This window comes from Muntiacus reevesi, chromosome 3, assembly GCF_963930625.1.
Source record: "Muntiacus reevesi chromosome 3, mMunRee1.1, whole genome shotgun sequence".
NCBI lineage: Eukaryota > Metazoa > Chordata > Mammalia > Artiodactyla > Cervidae > Muntiacus > Muntiacus reevesi.
In genome coordinates, this window is record NC_089251.1 from 212859658 (window position 1) to 212880596 (window position 20939).

The 20939-nt window shown below is 38.9% G+C and overlaps 1 protein-coding gene across 1 annotated transcript in view; it reads left to right on the forward strand.

Annotated features, from left to right (window-relative positions):
* THSD7B (thrombospondin type 1 domain containing 7B) overlaps window positions 1-20939 on the forward strand; it is an 828580-nt gene that overhangs the window by 794390 nt on the left and 13251 nt on the right. The window contains exons 20-25 of the mRNA XM_065927840.1: window positions 6312-6457; window positions 12411-12570; window positions 13670-13843; window positions 13942-14037; window positions 16817-16899; window positions 19933-20125. Coding sequence (XP_065783912.1) covers window positions 6312-6457; window positions 12411-12570; window positions 13670-13843; window positions 13942-14037; window positions 16817-16899; window positions 19933-20125 — 852 coding nt within the window. The remainder of the gene's footprint in view (window positions 1-6311; window positions 6458-12410; window positions 12571-13669; window positions 13844-13941; window positions 14038-16816; window positions 16900-19932; window positions 20126-20939) is intronic.

A 20939-nucleotide genomic window follows, 5' to 3' on the forward strand; every position in this document is an offset into this window, starting at 1 on the left:
AATCTAAGGTCTTTATTCAATTGGAAATGTATTTGAAAACTAATGCTTTGCTCTCTTTTATAGCCTGAAGTGTAGATGAATAAGAGCATGAGTTTCTATATCTCATTGGTATTATCCATTAAACATATTGTCTATATCAACTATTGAATTCAGGTTTCAGATAGATTCAGAAACCCAAACAAGAGTTGTGTGTAAAGTGTCCAAGAAGTTTCTCTCCTTCTCATATTGGCTGCATGAGGATGTAGATGGCAGCACCCTTCTCTCTTACACGGAGGGCAGAGGAGTGCAGGCCAGGGTGTAGTGGTTTTGGTGGGACCAGGCTGAATCATTACGAACTTCATAGTTGTGTGCATTTCATGTTATAAAGCCCAGTAGAACATGAGTAGCATACTTTATATTCCCATTACAGGCTTGTTCCAGGGCCAGGTCAAGGAACTGATATAAAATAGTAGTGGTCAAAATAAACGTTTAAAAATATTAAAACTTAGCCAGTATCTACTATATTTCAGATATGCTGTAGTTTCTATATAGTGTATTTTCATTCATATAACCAACATGGGGTTAGTCCAAGGAGTCCTCATCTCCTTAGTCTTCACCTGAATCAGCATAATTGTAAGATCTGTAGGAAGCAGAACTCCTCATACTATCAAAATACCCACTGATGAACTGACCACTTGTAAAGCCATCCCCCAGCCAATGAGCCTCCTGGAGTGATACATGTGCTCTGTCACTGCATCAGGGTATTTGCTGGTACATTTCTTGCTGTAAATGGAATGTGTACCCATAAGAAAAGGGCACAAAATTAGGCAATCTGTACACAAAAGATTAAAGGGAGCTCTTGAGAAAACTGATGAAAAATAACTAAAATAGTAGATTCTATGACCAAACTATGAAACCCACATGATAACAATAAACCCTTCCTAGGGTCATCATAAAATTATGATTAAGAAATATCAATAATTTGTTTGTTCTTTGTGTTAATAACTGCATAGTTGTAATTATCTTCATGTAATGATACTAGATAAAATAAATATAATTGATATTAGATAATGATAATGGTAGTTGATATTAGATAAAATAAACCCACTTGCATATTTTTAGTCCCACAATCAGTCCCATTTAGAGATTTATTATGTATTTAAAATAATGTAATTCCTATGAAATAAACTAATTTTAAATGGCATTTTCCCCATTGTGAATTATCCTCAGATAATGAGGACTATCTGTGCACTTAATTTTATTTTACAGAAGAGGAAATTGATGCTTACAGGGGTTAAAGTACTTTCATACATTCACATCATTTACGAGCTGTTAACTTGAGAGAACTGTTTCCAAATAGAGAGTTTTGATGCCAAGTCCAGGTTTCTTTGCATCATACATCAGCTGCTTTCAAATGGTCTTTCTCATATTCTACAATAGATCATAATTTTAAATATATTTCATTTGGCTACGTTTTCCACTGTCTTATCTCTCACATGAAAATCCCTATCATCAAAACAATTCCTTAAGTCTTCTGTCCTTAAAGGTCCCTTTTAGAATAACCATGCTGAGAGATAGGTGCAAGGCTGAGTATTACATCCAATGTGGTGCTTAGAATTCCAGAGACCATTGGAAACGGCAGGGCTCCTTGTATCCCATGTAGCTAGATATTATATTTGCAATTTCAGAATTGTGGGGAAAGTTCCTAATTGTGAGATATTTTCTCTGATTATTTAGTTTATAAGATTCCTGATTGAAAAAGGAACTTATTTAAACATAGTACCTTATACAGATGGCTAACAAACACATGAAAAGATGCTCAACATCACTCATTATCAGAGAAATGCAAATCAAAACCACAATGAGGTACTATTACATGCCAGTCAGGATGGCTGCTATCCAAAAGTCTACAAGCAATAAATGCTGGAGAGGGTGTGGAGAAAAGGGAACCCTCTTACACTGTTGGTGCGAATGCAAACTAGTACAGCCACTATGGAAAACAGTGTGGAGATTTCTTAAAAAACTGGAAATAGAACTGCCATATGACCCAGCAATACCACTTCTGGGCATACACACTGAGGAATCCAGATCTGAAAGAGACACATGCACCCCAATGTTCATCGCAGCACTGTTTATAATAGCCAGGACATGGAAGCAACCTAAATGTCCATCAGCAGATGAATGGATAAGGAAGCTGTGGTACATATACACCATGGAATATTACTTAGCTGTTAAAAAGAATTCATTTGAATCAGTTCTAATGAGATGGATGAAACTGGAGCCCATTATACAGAGTGAAGTAAGCCAGAAAGATAAAGAACATTACAGTATACTAACACATATATACAGAATTTAGATAGATGGTAGCGATAACCCTATATGCACAACAGAAAAAGAGACACAGAAGTACAGAACAGACTTTTGAACTCTGGGGGAGAACGTGAGGGTGGGATGTTTTGAAAGAACAGCATGTATATTATCTATGGTGAAACAGACCACCAGCCCAGGTGGGATGCATGAGTCAAGTGCTCGGGCCTGGTGCACTGGGAGGACCCTGAGGAGTCGGGTGGGGAGGGAGGTGGGAGGGGGGATCGGGATGGGGAATACATGTAACTATATGGCTGATTCATGTTAATGTATGACAAAACCCACTGAAAAAAAATTAAAAAAAATAAAAAAAACATAGTACCTTACAGAAACTTAAGGTAAAGCAGGTACCTTTTATACTCTCATGCATTTATAAACAAAGTTTTCTTATTGAATGTTAATGTTAGCCAGTTAAACATAATATAAAATATTTGTTTTTCTCTTTCTGACTTACTTCACTCTGTATGACAGACTCTAGGTCCATCCATATCACTACAAATAAACCAACTTTGTTCCTTTTTATGGCCTGGTAATATTCCATTATATATTATATATATATCACATCATTTTAATTTATTTTTAATTCAAGAATAATTACAATATTGTGTTGTTTTCTACCATACATAAATGTGAATCAGCCATAGGTGTACATGTGTCCCTTTCCTCTTGACCTTCCCCCCCACCTCCCACCCCATCCCACCATCTAGGTCGTGCTGGGCTTCCCCAGTGGCTCAGCAGGTAAAGAATCTGCCTTCAATGCGGGAGACAAAGAAGACATGGGTTCAATCCCTTGATCAGGAAGATCCCCTGGAGGAGGAAAATGGCAACTCACCCCAATATTCTTGCCTGGACGATCCCATGGACAGAGGAGCCTGGAGGGCTACAATCCAAAGGGTCGCAAAGAGTTGGACACAGCTGAGCGACTACTTCTTTATCTTTGAAAAACAGTACAGATGAACTTAATAGCAATGCAAGAATAGAGATGCAGACATAGAGAATAGACATGTAGATACAAAGAGGAAGGGAGGGGTGGGACCAACTGGGAAATTAGGACTGACATATGTACACTACCATGGGTAAGATATAGCTAGTGAGAAGTTGCTGTATACAGGAAGCTCAGCTCTGTGCTCTGTGATGACCTAAAACGGGTGGGATGGGGATAGGGGATGAGAGGGAGGCTCAAGAGGGATGGGATACACGCATACATATAGCTGATCCACTTTGTTGTAGAGCAGAAACTAACACAACATTGTCAAGCAATTATATTCCAATAATCAAAAAAGAAAAAAAAACATAATATACTTCAAAATATAGAATTATATGCTTCTTGGTAGTAGTTGACCTTGTTTGAGCTTATCTTTGTGTTTGGATAGCAAAAAGCAGAGAAATCATATGGCTGGCCTTTCAGTGGGTGGTTAGAGGACTTCATTTTTCTTTTTTTTTCTATTGACTTCATTAGGTTCCCCCGCCCCACATCTATGTCCAGCAGTCCTAAAGGAATGGCAGTGATGCATGCCATCAATTCAAGAACAAGCTTGAAGTGATTTGGTTTTAATGAAATAGAACCTCTTTAGCTGTGATAAAGGTGACACTACATTGTCATTAGTCTTACAAAGATGGATAGAGAACAGGATGCAATTATAATGACAATAGAATAATAGATATTTAGTTCAAGAGAATAAACATAAAGATTATTATAAAACTGAAGAGTATTTAAGTAAGAGTTAATATGAAATATTGAGCCAAATGCATTCATTGAGCAGGGACAATGTTTCATATGAATAAGGTGATGTCCAACAAGTATGATTTGATTTGAGTGATGTTGGGAGGGAACATTGGTCTAAATGTAAATGTTCTGTTGTTCACAAAGCCTCAGTTACCAACAACACAAATTTTACTGCCACCTTATGTTTCCTTTCTGTTTCCCATACAAGACCCAGATCAGTCCATTCCTTGCTGTCTTGTCTGGGCCCTCACGTGATGTTCTCTTGCATTAGCATCTTGGCTAATACAGTCATCTCTGTAGCAAAACTTTCTGGGTTTGAATCCTGTTCTGCAACTTACTATGTTTTTTACCTTAAAGAAGCGACAAGCTCTGTGATGCAATTTCCTTATCTATAATATGTGAAAATAATAGAATTTTCCTCTAGGACTGTTATGACTATTCAGTGAGTCAGTATATAAGTATTTAGAAAACTGCTTAGCAATAGCATCACACATGTTTGCACACCAGATAATATCATAGAGACAGTTTACAAAAATATGAATTAAACAAATATTCAATTAATACTTAATATATAGGGAGTCTCATGTTAGAGACAGAGTCTCGGGCCTCAAGGAATTTAGAATGCAGTGATGAGAATATCCTAGTTTTCTTCAAGGGTCTTCTTAAAGAGAATTGACTTTCCACCATATCTATGATGATATTCTGGTGACCACTAAGAGGTCTAGTCCACTGAATGTGTTAGTTACCCTTACTTCTCCCTGAACTTGAGGACATCTGAGAATTATGCTTACCTAAGGTTTTCAAGTAAATTCTATGCAGAAGTGAAGTCGTTGCTATCTGCCCATTTCTCTTAAAATATAAATGTATAATCTAAAAAAAAATATATATATATATATATAAATGTATAATCTTTGATTCTCACTTTTATTAGCTTTAACAGTATTCATTCAATCTATTCTGTCCCTTGCTCTTTGTCCAGCCACACTGGCCTTCTGTCAGGTCCTCAAACCTGTCCTTCTCCTCTGCACCTCATGACCTATTCACACGCTATTTCTTCTGTGTGGGTCAGTGGGCCACTCTCTGTACATCATGTCTGACTTACTCCTTCAGATTTCTGTTTAAAGCTCAACTGCTCAAGGAAATATTCTCTGATTCTTTCGCAGACTGGGTGGCATCCCCATAACATGCTCTCGGAGAACCTTCTGTTTTTCCTTTCACATTTATCACGAATAAAATCACATAATTAATTTTATAACAACAGTAGAAGGGCATTGGATTCACAGATGACTAATATTAAGGAAACTATATGCATACCATAGTTCATCAGTAACAAATGAGTAAAGACAAGAGTGAGTGGGAGAGAAAGCAGGAGCACGAAACATTTAAATTACATCCATTATTCCTGTTAGTAAGTTTATGACCTGATGCCTAGCAGTGGGTATAAGATGACATGAGAGTCCTGCTCTTTCCTGAACCATTCTTATTAACCAATTTCCTCTCATTAGGAAAAAATGTTTTTCAAACATCATGGCTTCTTCACACAAGTTAACAACTTTATCTTATATTCAGTGAAAAAGAGAAATTGGTCCTAAACTCTAGGAAAACTGGTCATGTTGAATTAATGGAGTGACACTACTGGAACCACACTAGGGAGTTTTCTAGGGTAATCTTGGCATCTTCCTAGGGAATTTTCTAGGGTAATCTTGGCATCTTCCTAGGGAATTTTCTAGGGTAATTTGGATTATGTGCAATTTTCTATCTCACTTGATGATTTCGAACCTAACATAGGAAATGCCATTCTCTTTTTGCTTAATATTGGTGATTCTAGCCTAGAATGTAAGGTTTGTGAAGGCAGGAGGTACATTGGGCTATTTTATCACTGCATCCCTAGCACATGGCACATGCTTTGGTTATTCTAGAGCTTAAGAAAGAAATATTTATTAAATGAATTAACATTCTGCCAGTGTTTACGGGGTCAGTCTATTCAGCAACAGTACAGAGTTTGGACGTAGGATGGCTGAAATAGAAGACAGTTTCAGATCCACAAGCATATGCAGACCTTGGATGACCTGTATCTCCATGGAAACCTAAATTAAAATAGCAAAATAACTGAAACCTGGACATGACGAAGTTCAGCGTGATTTAGTGAAGACTTTTATATATATGGCAACATTCTGTTCTTAATTCCTTTTTTAGCTAAACTCTAACAGAAAAGCTGACATTGTCCTTCTCATTTTAGGTCAGAGGAGCCGAACTCGATTTATCCTTATCCCAACCCAAGGAGAAGGCCGGCCATGTCCCACAGAGCTTACCCAGCACAAAACCTGCCCCATGACCCCCTGCTACAGCTGGGTCCTCAGCAATTGGTCTGCATGTAAATTGGAGGTAGGTCATATAATGACATTTAAAGAAATGTTTCTCAGTCTGTCCAAAGTACTTGTCTGTTCAAATCTACAAGGTGATGGAACAAACTTCACAACACCAGGGGCCTGGCACAGTGTATTTTTATGCAACAGAGAGCATGGAAAAAAGAACCAAATGACTTAACTTCATACAGAGTGATATTGCTAGGAAAATAAATGCCCATCGTTATCAACTATTTGTAATGAGTTGGATCAGGGGACTTTCAATCTTTTTAGCATCTTAAAGAATTTTCTATCTTCTTGGCTGGTTGGAAATATCAAAGCATTATGCAATTAGGCAAAACCCTGATGCTATAGAAATGCACAACCTGTCATAGACTGTATTTCTTAAAAAAGCACTTTTAGGCTTAGGCAAAAAGTGGGCAGAAAACCAAAAGTGCATGAAAGTTATATTTTAACATTATTACACAAACCAAGGTTACTACATTTTCCTCAATGATTGCTTTTTATTGACCTGAAATATAAATGACTAGTAACATCCTAATAGATCACATACCCAGAGCTTTTGCTGGGTCAGCAATGATGCTCTATGGCATCTTCTCTCTGGTTTCTTGTGTAAGGAAAAAAGCACACTGATTTTTCTCTATTTTCTTGTTTTACTAGTTTATCCTTCAGTTCGTATTCCAAGGCAGATTTAATTAGGTAACAATAATTTTGATTATGCATTAAGATATCTGCAGAGTATTCTCACAGTGTTCCTGTCAGGATGACATTGTTGTGCAGCATCATTATCTTGCAGAAGTTAAATGCCCATGTATTTTAATAAGTCCCAGAGGAATAAAAATGGGTGGTACATTTGTTCAGTCTCCTTTTCACAGAAAATAAGGCACCATGTTAATTAATTCAATAGTAACCTAGTGGCTTTAAATATGAATACTTTGTGTACTCAGTCCAAAGCTCTCTTTCCTAAATCATCAACAGTTTTTTTTCAATACTGCTTAGAATCACAAATAAGAAATGGAAGGAAGATTTCTCCTAATAATAGTTGAGAGAGTAGAGAAAACAAATTCAAAGAATTTAGGAACCCATGGCAGGAGAAGGAAGAGAAAAGACAGGAAGAAGAAGGGAAGGATGGGGACAAACTGCACACACTCTGTCTCACCAGCCTTCCAGCTGCTACTGTTCCTCACTTGTTCTTTTGTATTGAGATGGCGAAAAGTTCACTTGGGTTTTTCCATAAGACATTACAGAAAATCCCAGGTGAACTTTTTGACCAACCCAATACTTTTCCTTTTATCTTCCTGGGTATCAAGAGCTTTTTATTCTTTTTTTTTTTTAATAGACAAATCTGCCAGTTTGTCTCCTAGGAGCATGCAGGGGAAATGTCAAATGTAATGTTTGAAATTTTGCTGTCACATAGTGAACTTTAGCTGGAACCATACGGGCCGGAGTGGTGGGTGGTGAACATTCTCTATAGCAGTGCTTGTGGAGGTGGGGAGAGGGGGTTGTGGTATCTGATGGAGATACCCAGGCACAGGGGCCCTGGAGACCATGAGAGCAGGTGTATCCAGAGATACACCTTAGTGCCTTAGATTTCTAGATGAGGTCATTCCAATCACTGACATTTCCAGTCAGGAGGAAACTGGAGTTAGCCTCAATCCAGGCAAAGCTCTCAGAAAACATGTCTATATTGATTATTCCTGTGTGGGCACCTTACTTGCAGGAGACCAGCAGCATTCTTCCCCCAAAATTTGGAATGGAATTGAAGCTGTTCAAAGATATTATATTCAAACACTCTTTGCTGTCACATATTCCCATCTGATGTTACAGATAAAGTCAGTAACTCAGAGACGAAAGAGAATCTTGATGATATTTGAATTTTTGCTGAGTTTGAACTGCATTCCTGTTCTTCCTGAAGCCTGATTTTGAATGCTTTGTGCGATACATAACACAAGACATTTCCAATGGGTCCCCTTTTCTTGCACATCTATGTAAGCTGAGTTTGGGGAGTTACTGATCAGAATACACATGAACCTCCACACACAAAGCAAGTGCACCTCTCTCACAGCTGTCCTTCTGCTTCCCTTTGTTCTGTAATATCCTGACCTGCCCGATATGGGTTGCAGACTTATTCACTGGAGGTGGTGGTTGAAGTGGCTGATTGCCATCAAGTGGATCAAACCCCAACCAGAGGAGCTTGCCCAGGGCACGGTGGATATGCCAATTCTGTCACCATCATCTGTGGAAAGAGATTTGCAAATGAAAGTGTTTATCCTCAGGCTTCATTTTTCTTCAGGGTTTCCTAACTCCTTCCAAGTTTCTTAGCTGATAACACATATCACACATATGTTGCAAAATCTGTTTCAGAGCTCAGACTCTGGAGTCTCTCGGGTCTAATTTTGTTTAGATTTTATTTTATATATTCTTAAATATTATTTTGTAGACTTCTTCATCTATTCCTTAGTATTTCTCAGAACTTCTCATTTTGAAAAGTGGAATAACATGAAGGTACACCCTCTACTCTTCACTAGATTCACCATTTTACATTTATGTATATTTATAGACTCACACACTTATTTTGTACCATTATTTAAATACATATCAGTAGACTTTTATTTTTATTTATTTAAAGATACTTGAGTGTTTTTATTTATTTTTTGTTTGTTTTAATAGTTGACTGCACCCTGTGGCATGTGGGACCTTAGTTCCCTGACCAGGGATTGAACTTGTGCCCCCTGCATTGAAAAGCTGTGTCTTAACCCCTGGACTATCAGGGAAGTCTCTAGACTGTATTTTTTTAAAGTAGTTTCCAGTATGCCAAAAAACTGAGCAGAGAGTTTCCATATGCCCCTTAATTTCCCAAACTCGCATGCTTCCCCCTATTATCAGCATCTTTGCAGGCCTAATTTTCGTCAAAATTTTTTTTCCAGTTCCTCACTCTGCACTTTTTGCCGGGTTTTCAAACTCTCCGAACTCTGTTTACTTATGTACACCACAGGAGGAGCAGTAGTACCTGTTTTGCTGGAGGTTTCGGTAGCGATTAGACAAGTCATCAGAGAAGGCAATGGCACCCCGCTCCAGTACTCTTGCCTGGAAAATCCCGTGGACGGAGGAGCCTGGTAGGCTGCAGTCCATGGGGTCGCTAGGAGTTGGACACGACTGTGCAACTTCACTTTCACTTTTCACTTTCCTGCATTGGAGAAGGCAATGGCAACCCACTCCAGTGTTCTTGCCTGGAGAATCCCAGGGACAGAGGAGCCTGGTGGGCTGCCGTCTGTGGGGTTGCACAGAGTCGGACACGACTGAAGCGACTTAGCAGTAACAGCAGCAGACAAGTCATATGTAGTGCTGAGCATAGTACCTGACATAAATTTAGAGCTCAGTAAATTGAGGTTGTTCTTATAGGTTTGATTAAAACTCTGATTATGGGTATTAGCACCACCTGCTGATCCACATCTGGTGATGCTGATGCAGAGTAGACAGGAAGTCCATTAATGATCTGGACAGCAGAGACTTGGTGACAGAATTCTGACTGTTGACCATCTTGTTCTAAGAAGCCTGGCTCAGTTTTCGAGTCCTGGTGTGTAAAGTCTCATGAGTGAGACTAGATGAATGCTTGCTTTATGAATGAAATTATCATTCTGCTGCTGATTTCTCCTCATACTGTGGCTGTGGTTGTCAAAGGTATAAGAGATTAAGGTGGAACATGGATACATACTAGAAACATATTATTGTTTGTCTTGTTTTTGAAAGTGCTCCCTCCTTTCTGCACACTCCATCTCCTGGAATGTCAAACAAAGCTCTAATCAATTGCATCTCCATTTACCTGAGATTCTAGAGAGCAGTAACTTCAAACTTCAGACATGCTGAAGTATTGTCAGACTCCAAGTTCATGAACTCTGACACTCTACAGTGAAACATGTACCTTATGCAATTTAGCCATTCCTCACCTGGAATAATAAGTTACAGAAAGAACCCTCCCCCAAACCCAAATTTAACTTATACTAGTTATTTTCAACTTTAGGGTATAAATATTTACTAGAACATTTGGTTTGGATGAATATATTGTGAATTGATTTTGAACCTCCATTTCTCAAAAAAAAAGTGCACTTGGGTTCATAACTAGGGCACATTTTTTTTAAACCATTTCACAATGGTTAGAACAGTTATGAGGTATTGAGATAGCAAGTGTGGGGATTGCCGTCTTAGATAAACAAAGCACAATTCTTGTTAAAACATCTATGGAAAAGGATGTGATGGTCCTAGTTTGTGTGTCTGCTCAGATGATTCAGTCTCTAAGTTGCTGTATCTTAGACCTCCTCCAAGTTGCACCTTTTCTTTTTTTTTTTTTTTGCCAGTATAGCTTTGAATCTGAGAGAATTTTTCTCAGCAGCCTCTGCACCATCCTGCACATCCGGCAGCCCATCCACCACCTGCCCTTGGTGCTTAGCAGCTGCTGCCACAGTGCCTTGAGCTGGCTGCTGCTCAGCGGGCCCAGCAGCCTCTGAGTCACCTGCTCCACACCCCGGAGCACTGCCGTGACTGCTTTAGCTGCCCACCATGTCCCTCTTCAATCCTGCTGCTGCCAGAGCCACAGAAGCTCTAAGGTCTAGCAATGTAGTTTGAGTCCTGTAGTGGGAGGGAGAAATAAGGAGGAGCTGAAACTCAGTTTCCCAGTGCAGATTCCAGCTGTCCAGTTATCACCTAATAATGGGTTGTAGCATGTAGCATCCTTGTCTGCAGCAACAGAGTCTATGCAAATGTTCTTTCTCTCTCTCTAGCTATACCAGAAGTAATCATAAAAACTCTTGGTCTTCCACCTATTTCCTGGTAGTGGGAGCTGAGTAACATACCTTGGAAGTGTAGGGGAGATAATACCTTGGGAGTATATGGAAGTTTCCCTGGGATGATAGTTGATCAATGAGAACTAGATCCATGGAGGAGCTGGCATATCCATGGAGGAGCTGCCTCTGCCTTTTTCCTGCCACCACATCTTGGATGATCCATGTGTCCTGTCTAAACAATGTGATTGACCAAGAAACCAGCTGTGTTTACTATGAAATTGAGGCCAGTTGACAACACACTACCTTATATTTGCTTTTCCTCTGCACCTGTGATGGTTTGCTCAGCCTCACTCTTGCACCCCTGGGATTTCACCTCCTTAGTATAGAAGCTTTGCTTTGGGCTCTGTTTTCTAAGGCATTTATGCAAAAAAAAAAAAAAAAAGCCACAAAACTACCCTCTCCAGTTATCCAAATATCCAATGGACTTCTTTTTGAAATATGAGCACCTGACTAAAACTGAGGAGATAATTACTCACCTCGTGAGTATCTGCTAAAAATGTTAGAGTAGGAAGTCTTTCATCAGGCAGATGGTTGAGCTAGATAACCACAAAGCTTCTGTTTCTGTGAGACACTGCACATTTTTTTTCTAATTGGCCAGAATAATCTGAGGGGGATTTGTATATGTCTTCAAAGAATAATATTCAGCATTCTGAGAAAATCAGCGTTTTACTGGAAACCCCAATCTAATCCACATGAGAAAGTACTGAATTCCCTACAAAAGAAAAACAAGCAAAGCAAAAGAGAAATGTACACCCTGTGGTTGTACATGCTCTTTTGGGGAGTGATTATGGATTAGGCCACTTTATCACATACACCTAGACAAATTAGGTATCGTTTTTCTTTTTCAGTCAATCCTGGCTGAGTTCCAGCATGAATCGTCATATTCTGAGTGCATAAATTTCAAGGCATAAATTTGCATTTCTGCTTCAGTTGCTCTGTCAGCTCTAAAAGAATTGCTCAGGGATGCCTTATTATCAACAACTGAAAGATAACTCTCAAGAGGAGGAAGCTGCAGAAATATGCAACTGTGTTTTTTTGCTTTTTGGTTTTTTTGCCCAAGAGATGGTGGGAGCCAAAACATTGAGATGTTCCTGATTTGGGTAATGCTGACAGCATCCTTTCCTCTGACAGGGTGGAGACTGTGGGGAAGGAGTCCAGACCCGCAGCCTCTCCTGTGTGGTCCACAACGGTTCAATATCTCCCTGGACTGTACATGTAGACAATGCACTGTGTGGAGAGATGCCCTTTCAAGACAGCATCTTGAAACAGCCATGTTCAGTGCCTTGCCCAGGTAGGTAATTTTAAATGATTGGGAGTGCCTTCCAGGGTGACCTTTTTATTTATTTTTCTGTTTTTTGGAATTCTCTCTCATCCAAGTTGAAGTTTGTAACTAACTTTAATCCATGTGTCATTGGTTATCACTTTGGAATATACCTAACAGCTTCTATAGAGGCAAAGTAGGCTGGCAGGGCAAGTCAGGGGGAAGCACTGGACTTGGAAATGTAAGAGCTAAGTTAGATTCTTGTCACTATCACATCACTGGCATTTTGCCTGAGACATGTACTCTTGTCGCTTTGAGCAGTGGTTGCTCCATCTGGAAAATGTGTTAATAATACCTGACCACACCAAGCACATTACCAGCATTCAAAAAACAATGACTGAATCCATGAGTGATGAGCCCTGGCTGATGACATGGTGATGACAAGTAAGGCTAAAAATGAAAGCACTCTGTTAAACAAGCAAGTTCTATGTAATTGTGAAGGTTATTCTTAGTTACATAAGATTTATGAGTTTATTTTAATCCTAATAACAGAACTTACCTTGTATGGCAGGACTTTAAGGTGGCTAAATATATCCTTATGTATTCTTATAATATGGCATGGAACATATATGTGTGTATACGTACATTCATACATATCGACATATATATACACACACACAAATTGGGCATGTTTGGATTGTTAAATGAACCATTCTTTAAGTTTAAAGTTACTATACTTCTTTCCTTTGTATAATTTCTGTGAACATCCATTTTATGATGTTATGATGCTCTTTAAAAACTGAGTTGCTATAATCTTTACACATGCTTTAAAAATTTTTATTGTCACTAGTAGACACTAGTGTTCTCCAGATAAAACTGCCATGATTTGAGGCAAAGTAAGGGCGGTATAGTGCTTGGCACTTTTCATTCAACTCGATGAAACCATAAATTACTTCCTCACTCCTAGTGCTTTCCAATTAGGAAATTTGTCAGCATAGAATTTGTAGTTTCTGGAGTGCACCTGGTCACCGCGGCGCCACACGAATCCCACTGTGAACCCTGTGTGTGTAAATGGGGCCAGGGGCCAGTTTTCACGGTTTCCTCTGCCCTCTGCTGCATGGTCCTCCAGGAGACTGCCATTTAACGGAATGGTCAGCGTGGAGCACGTGTGAGCTGACCTGCATTGATGGAAGAAGCTTCGAGACTCTGGGTCGCCAATCTAGGTCAAGGACATTTATAATTCAGTCTTTTGAGAACCAAGACAGCTGCCCCCAGCAGGTTCTAGAAACACGCCCTTGTACAGGTACCAAAGCACTTTTCAACTCTCAGCCTTGATTGATCAATGCTTATTCTGCTTTGATTGAGGCATAATAGAACCGCTGTTATCGTGTTTACTTGCAGGAGGTAAATGTTATCACTACACATGGAAAGCGAGTCTTTGGAACAATAACGAACGAACTGTGTGGTGCCAACGTTCAGATGGCATTAACGTCACAGGTATTCCTGCCTCAGATTCATGTGGGCCCTTCGGAAAGATCTCTGAGTGTTGCTGTTGGTGAGAAGAATTAGCCTAAAAAATTATAAGCAAGGGAAGACTGAGGAGTGGACTTAGATGAACTTCACGGCAAGTTGCCATTAGATCTCTGCATCCTAGAAAGCAAACCACTCTATATGACGTCCCATAATATATCAGATGGGCTACCGAGGTGGCACAATTGTAACGAATTCACCTGCCAGTGCAGGAGCTGTAGGAGACAGGGGTTCAATCCCCGAGTCAGGAAGATCCCCTTGATAAGGAAATGGCAGCCTATTCCAGTAGTCTTGCCTGGAGAATTCCATGGACAGAGGAGCCTAGTGGGCTACAGTCCATGGTGTCACAAAGAGTTAGATATGACTGGGTGACTAAGCATACACACACACAGTATATCAGACAACTTAACGTAGTTCAGTTCAGTTCATTTCAGTCGCTCAGCCCTGTCCGACTCTTTGTGACCCCATGGACTGCAGCACTCCAGGCTTCCCTGTCCATCACCAACTCCCAGAGTTTACTCAAACTCATGTCCATTGAGTTGGTGATGCCATCCAACTATCTCATCCTCTGTCGTCCCCTTCTCCTCCCACCTTCGATCTTTCCCAGCATTAGGGTCTTTTCCAAGGAGTCAGTTCTTCGCATCAGGTAGCCAAAGTATTGGAGTTTCAGCTTCAGCATCAGTTGTTACATAATAAAATTTCCTTGAGTATCATGATCTAAGACAAAAACTGAAAGACACAGATGTTGGTTTAAAACAATGGTCTCTAAAATTGTAAAAGATTTACCTTTTCAGTAAAAGGTATTTGAGAACAGATCTCAAACTATCCTAAAATCCCACACTACTGTGCTAATGTATCATGTTATGAAACATATACAGAAATTGAAATTAAGTTGATAAAGATATAAAAGCTAAAATATATTAATGATTAAAAACATTTTCCTGTAAATTATAGATGCTTATGTTCATGTACTGAAAGTTTCATTTTTTAACAATGTGGTAGCCTTGATTATTATTTAATATCTGAATATATATTGAAGGAAGGGTTCCTCGTTCATGACAGTGAATGCAATTAGATTCTACAAATGGTCTTCTCAATCATTTTAAAGGGGTTTGCTTCGATGCCTTCTTATGAAAGAAAATCAAATTGTCATTCTTTTTACTTAGTGCCAGGGCTAAGAGCTCGTCAGAATAGAAGAATCTCGATTTTTCTATTGGAATAGAAAGATTGCTTCACCTTTTTCTAGCTTACTCGTTTTTTTCATTATTGGTTGTCCCTTTAACCCATAGTTTTTCCATACAATCATTTATTTTAAGTGACTTGCCCATTGTGTAAGTTAATGTTAAAACTAAATATACTGTAAGTCTGCCTAACCAGGAACACAGAAAGCATCACTTGCTGCTGTGTGCTGAGAGTTTACCGACCGGTGAGGGTTCCACTTCAGATTCTCTGTGTGGAGTACCTTGTGGCTGGTGGACATCCCAGGGCCACCTGATGAATGAGCTCAGGTTACCAGTGTCACCTGCCAAGTATTATCACAGCTTAATTTCATTGCTAAAGTGTAAAATGTTGGCTAAAATATACAAATTCTAACATGTTTTTCCTGGCTCTCAGGTGATCTTCTCCCCATGGAGTATACACACTGCATGGTGGAGATCCCTGGTTTAAGGAGGAAAAAACACCACCTCCAAACTCTGTTGGCAGTGACAAGGCTGTGTGGTTACTGCCACTAACACATGATCAATTTCACACCTACCTGCTCATTCTGGATCCTTGTGTTTTGTTTTTTTCCCCTGCAGAAATTATTTTTCAAGCAACAGATTTTAGCTATTTCATTCTTCAGAAAAATGTAGATGCAACTCCCTACGCAGCCTTAAACACAAAATTTTCTCTAGTTATAAAATCATAATTTTATGTTATGGTTATATACTATATAATTGGTTGACAATTATAATAATGCAGAGACAAGAACCTATACATGCAACCAGTGGTATATAAATGTAGCTTCAATGGTGCCCTTGATAATATGTCAACTTCTTTGCTGGTGCCTTGAATTCAGGAAGGCATGACTAATATATAAATGATTTTTAGATTATAGAGATATTATTCCATCTAGTTACTCAAAGCTGTTTTAATAAGGACCTTCATGTACTAGTGTCAGATGTGTGATTATCCCTGCTGGAGTGTATACATTTGCTCTTAAAAATGCTTGTGGCAATCTGTATGTGACTCTGCATGTGTGTGTGTATGTGTGTATTCTGGCTGAAATACATTTAAAATGTTACCAAAATGTTTAATATTGTGGTCTCATGAATGGGCTAGTGGCTTTCTTTTAGTGTTTAGTTGTTGGAAATTGGTCTAGTACCTAGTTTGGGAGCTGGAAAAAAAGTACGTAGACAGATCTTCGAGCGTATATATTTTCTGCTACTGAACTTCAGTTGAGATTTCATCAGTTCTTTTACTGATGCTGACACTCACAGGCTTTGCCCTCAAGTGAAGCCATGTGATAGAATCACCTGGCCAACACGCAGGTGTAAAATCTCAACTGTAAACAGCTTCTGTTAGCAGAGCCTCCCATCTCAAACAGCCTCTCCTAGAATAGTCAACAAAATAAAACAGCCACACTGTCAGCAAACAGATTTTTTTTTAAAATAATACTGTTACAAGGTAGCCAGTGTCAGAGAGGAAAAGAAGTGAGTATTTACCCTAGAAAAATCTGTAAATGATGGTGGGATTTCCTTTGTAGGAGGCTGCTCCCCTCAGGCACGCCCTGCTGCTATTCGGCAGTGTAACCCAGCTTGCAGAAAGCCTTTCTCCTACTGCACGCAGGTGAGTCAGGTGCTAGAGCCTTGGACAGGTAATTTAATTGTGTTATATGTATGTTGTCTGATGTTTTCCAGTCTCCTTTATCCCAAGCAGCAATTCCATGGGCCCACGATACCACCTAGAGGCATTTGCAGAAGTAATCGCAGCTATTAAGAATTTCTTTGCATGGCCATGTGTTCAAGAAAACAGTCTTTTATAGCTAACCTCTCTTTCAGATATCTAATCTCTGTTAGCTCTTTTTCTCCTCTGATTATTTCCTTCATTCTTAGCCTTTCATATATCTAAACTATCTTGCAAAATCTTTAAAAGGATATGTTCATGTTTGCTAAACATTAGGTACTAAAATTGATTACACTGTGATTAGTGTGTATAAATTTTAGTTGATTTTAAATAAGTTGATAGTATGGTTATGGGTAATAATTATGTGTGTGTATATATATACATTTTTTAAAGCAGAAATTTTTCTCCTTTTCTTTAATTCCCACTCATTACTGCTCAGGATTTAATGCAAAATGTACCATGTATTCTAATCAGTGACGCTCAAAGTGTACAGTGTATATAGAAGAAAGGTGTGCCCTGTCTCTCAAAGAAAGGAGTTTCTTCTTATAATGTGTTCTTTCCAAAAATGATTTGGTTAAAATGATTCAAATGCTCCATTCTATTTTATGGACCGTCTACTTCAAGTAGAAGTAGGTTAATTCTTTGACATAGGAAAGCTAGGGATTAAATCGCCAGTGGAGAAAAAGGAAAAGAGATCAGCACCGACTTCATGGGCTAATGTTTGTGAAATAGCAGTTGTGGCTTCCCACCAACTCTCTGAATACCCTCTGTAATAAACATAAAATACCTGTTCCCTTGAACCTCTGTCCTATATAACTGGTTACAGCTTTTCATTCAGACCAAATAGAGACACATCTTGAAAAGATGGCTTTCATATCTGAGCTTGTACCAATTTTCTCCATTAGTTTCTCCCCATCGAACACTGAGTAATATCTTTAATTAAAACCACTGGAAATATTTATAATGATAACTGTCATTATACAATCTCTACCTAAAATTTAGGCATTTATTAATTATGTTTTTTTAACTTCTAATTTTTAGTTTTAGTATCTGTTGCTCCTCAAAATCATGAGTTCAGTCAACACTTATGACCTAAGTAAATAGTTCAGTTCGGTCACTAAGTCATGTCTGACTCTGCGACCCCATGGATGCCAGGCCTCCCTGTCCATTACCAACTCCCAGAGTTTACTCAAACTCATGTCCATCAAGCTGGTGATGTCATCCCCTTCTTCTCCCGCCTTCAATCTTTCCCAGCATCAGGGTCTTTGCAAATGAGTCAGCTCTTCATATCAGATGGCCAAAGTATTGGAGTTTCAGCTTCAGCATCAGTCCTTCCAATGAATATTCAGGACTGATTTCCTTTAGGATGAACTAGTTGGATCTCCTTGCAGTCCAAGGGACTCTCAGAGTCTTCTCCAACAGCACAGATCAAAGTATCAATTATTTGGTGCTCAGCTTTCTTTATGGTCCAACTCTCATATCCATACATGACTACTGGAAGAACCATAGCTTTGACTAGACAGACCTTTGTTGGCAAAGTCATATCTCTGTTTTTTAACATGCTGTCTAATTTGGTCATGACTTTTCTTCCAAGGAGTAAGCGCCTTTTAATTTCATGCTCACAGTCACCATCTGCAGTGATTTTGAAGCCCAAAAAAATAAAGTCCGTCACTGTTTCCACTGTTTCCCCATCTATTTGCCATGGAGTGATGGGACCAAATGCCATGATCTTAGTTTTCTGAATATTGAGTTTTAAGCCAACTTTTTCACTCTTCTGTTTCACCGTCATCAAGAGGCTTTTTAGTTCTTCTTCACTTTCTGCCATATGGGTGGTGTCATCTGCATATCTGAGGTTATTGATATTTCTCCCTGCAATCTTGATTGCAGCTTGTACTTCATCCAGCCCAGTGTTTGTCATGATGTACTCTGCATATAAATTAAATAAGCAGGTGACAATATACAGGCATGACGTACCCCTTCCCCTATTTGGAACCAGTAAGTATATATGGCTGATGCATAAAGATTGATATGAGTTACCGTTTAAGGCTCATAAGGTATGTTGAGAAAATACCATAGTTTTATGTAAGGAATCCTAATAGCAAAGTCATAGAGATTCATAATCTCATGCTTATTTTCTATTCTCCTCTATTGCCTTTATGTTTCCTGGAGGAAGGAAGAGCAGTTATTTCAGTTTCAATTCCAGAGACAGATAGAACATTATCAGTTTCTTTGAAAGGTTTATTGTGCATGAAAATTACCAGGTATCCACAGACAATATGAAAGACCCATTATCATGATGCCAACTAGGAATTTGATGATGTGTTGTGACACTCAGGTTACTTCAAGATATCTGTCTGTCTTTCCTCCCTCTTGTGGACATATGCTTTTGGCAAAGTTTTTGTATTTTTTTTCCCCTTCACAGCCTTGGACTGTCTCCTTTTAGTGAAGAACTAAGTCTATGAGTGGAGAGCCAGTTCGGTCTAGTTCGTGGTCAATGGTAGAAGATGATACAGGCAGAAAGAGACCTCAAAGAGCACAAAACTCAGAGAAGATATGCACATAATTTCTGTTGCTTTGCTTCTCAATGTTAAGGACAGATTGGAGTAAGCAGGCAGGAATCTGAAGTAGCTGGGGGAAGAACCGAAGTAAATTTTTAATTAAAGCTTTAAACACCTCTATAAGAGAGAAAAGGATGTAGTTCATATTCTCTATTGACAAAAAATTATGGTTTCAATTTGGAAGTTGTAAAAATGATCAGCCACTAGAAAGAACTGATGATTTATTGAAGTGTTGACTTTGGAAATCAGAAAGATGAACTATTTATTGAATTTTCATCTCTTTGCCAAGTCTGGTGCTGAAAAACCCTAAATTGCCATGACAAATCATGCAACTATTAAGCAGGTCCAACAATTAAGGTGTTATTTTTTCATCTCTACCACTCACTGTGTAACCATAAATGTATTTTTCATGCTGTAGGGTGGAGTTTGTGGTTGTGAGAAAGGCTATACAGAAATCATGAGATCAAATGGTCTCCTGGATTACTGCATGAAGGTACCAGGCTCAGAGGATAAAAAAGCTGATGTGAAAATCCTTGCTGGGAAAAACAGACCTGTGAATTCAAAAATACATGATATTTTTAAAGGATGGTCGCTCCAACCCCTTGATCCAGGTACATATCAGTTATGAGTAAGAAATGTAAATTTTCTCTTGGGGGAATAGGGTTCATATTGTGACCCCTTCTCATGATGGAAAGCATGGAGGGAAGAAGGGACAGAAAAGGCAATATGGTCTTGTTCAAGCTTTCTCACACTTGAGTGCCATGTAGTGTCAAACGTGTTCATGGGTGGTTGAGAATAAGTCTGTCAACCCCAGTCTGAGTTTAGGAAACAAAATATTCATCTTTGAAAATGTTTGAATTGTAAATTATCTTTGCCAAAGACTTTATAACTGTGAAGTTTTATATATAATTGAAAAACAAAAAAAGGAATAGATTCTCAGGAACATGGAGTTATGTAGGGAAATTCTAGGTACCCTATCTGGCTTGAGAAACACTAGTGATATAGTAAAACAGCATCAATTTCAGAGGCCAAGAGACCTTATGTGTATCATGGATCAGAGGTACCCGCTTTGTGATTGCATGTAATTTCTTTGCCTCTCTGGAACTGTTTCCTCATCTATGAATCAATCTAGGCATCTGTCCTGCAGAATTTTCATGAGTGTTAGCACAGTGTCAGGCCTACAGGACTCGAAACTTAGTGGAGATCAAGGATAAGAACGAAGAGTATTGGATAATTTCTCTGTACCCTATGATTCCATGCTGGTTGTATTGCATGACTCATCTCATTACATTCTTGCAACATAATGAGATGTTGTTATCCCTCTAGAGATTAGGATTCTGAAACTGGCAATTCAAACTAATTTGACCAAGGTCACACCACCAGTAAGTGACAGGAAGTTATGAAAGGCAAGCCAGTAAGATCCTT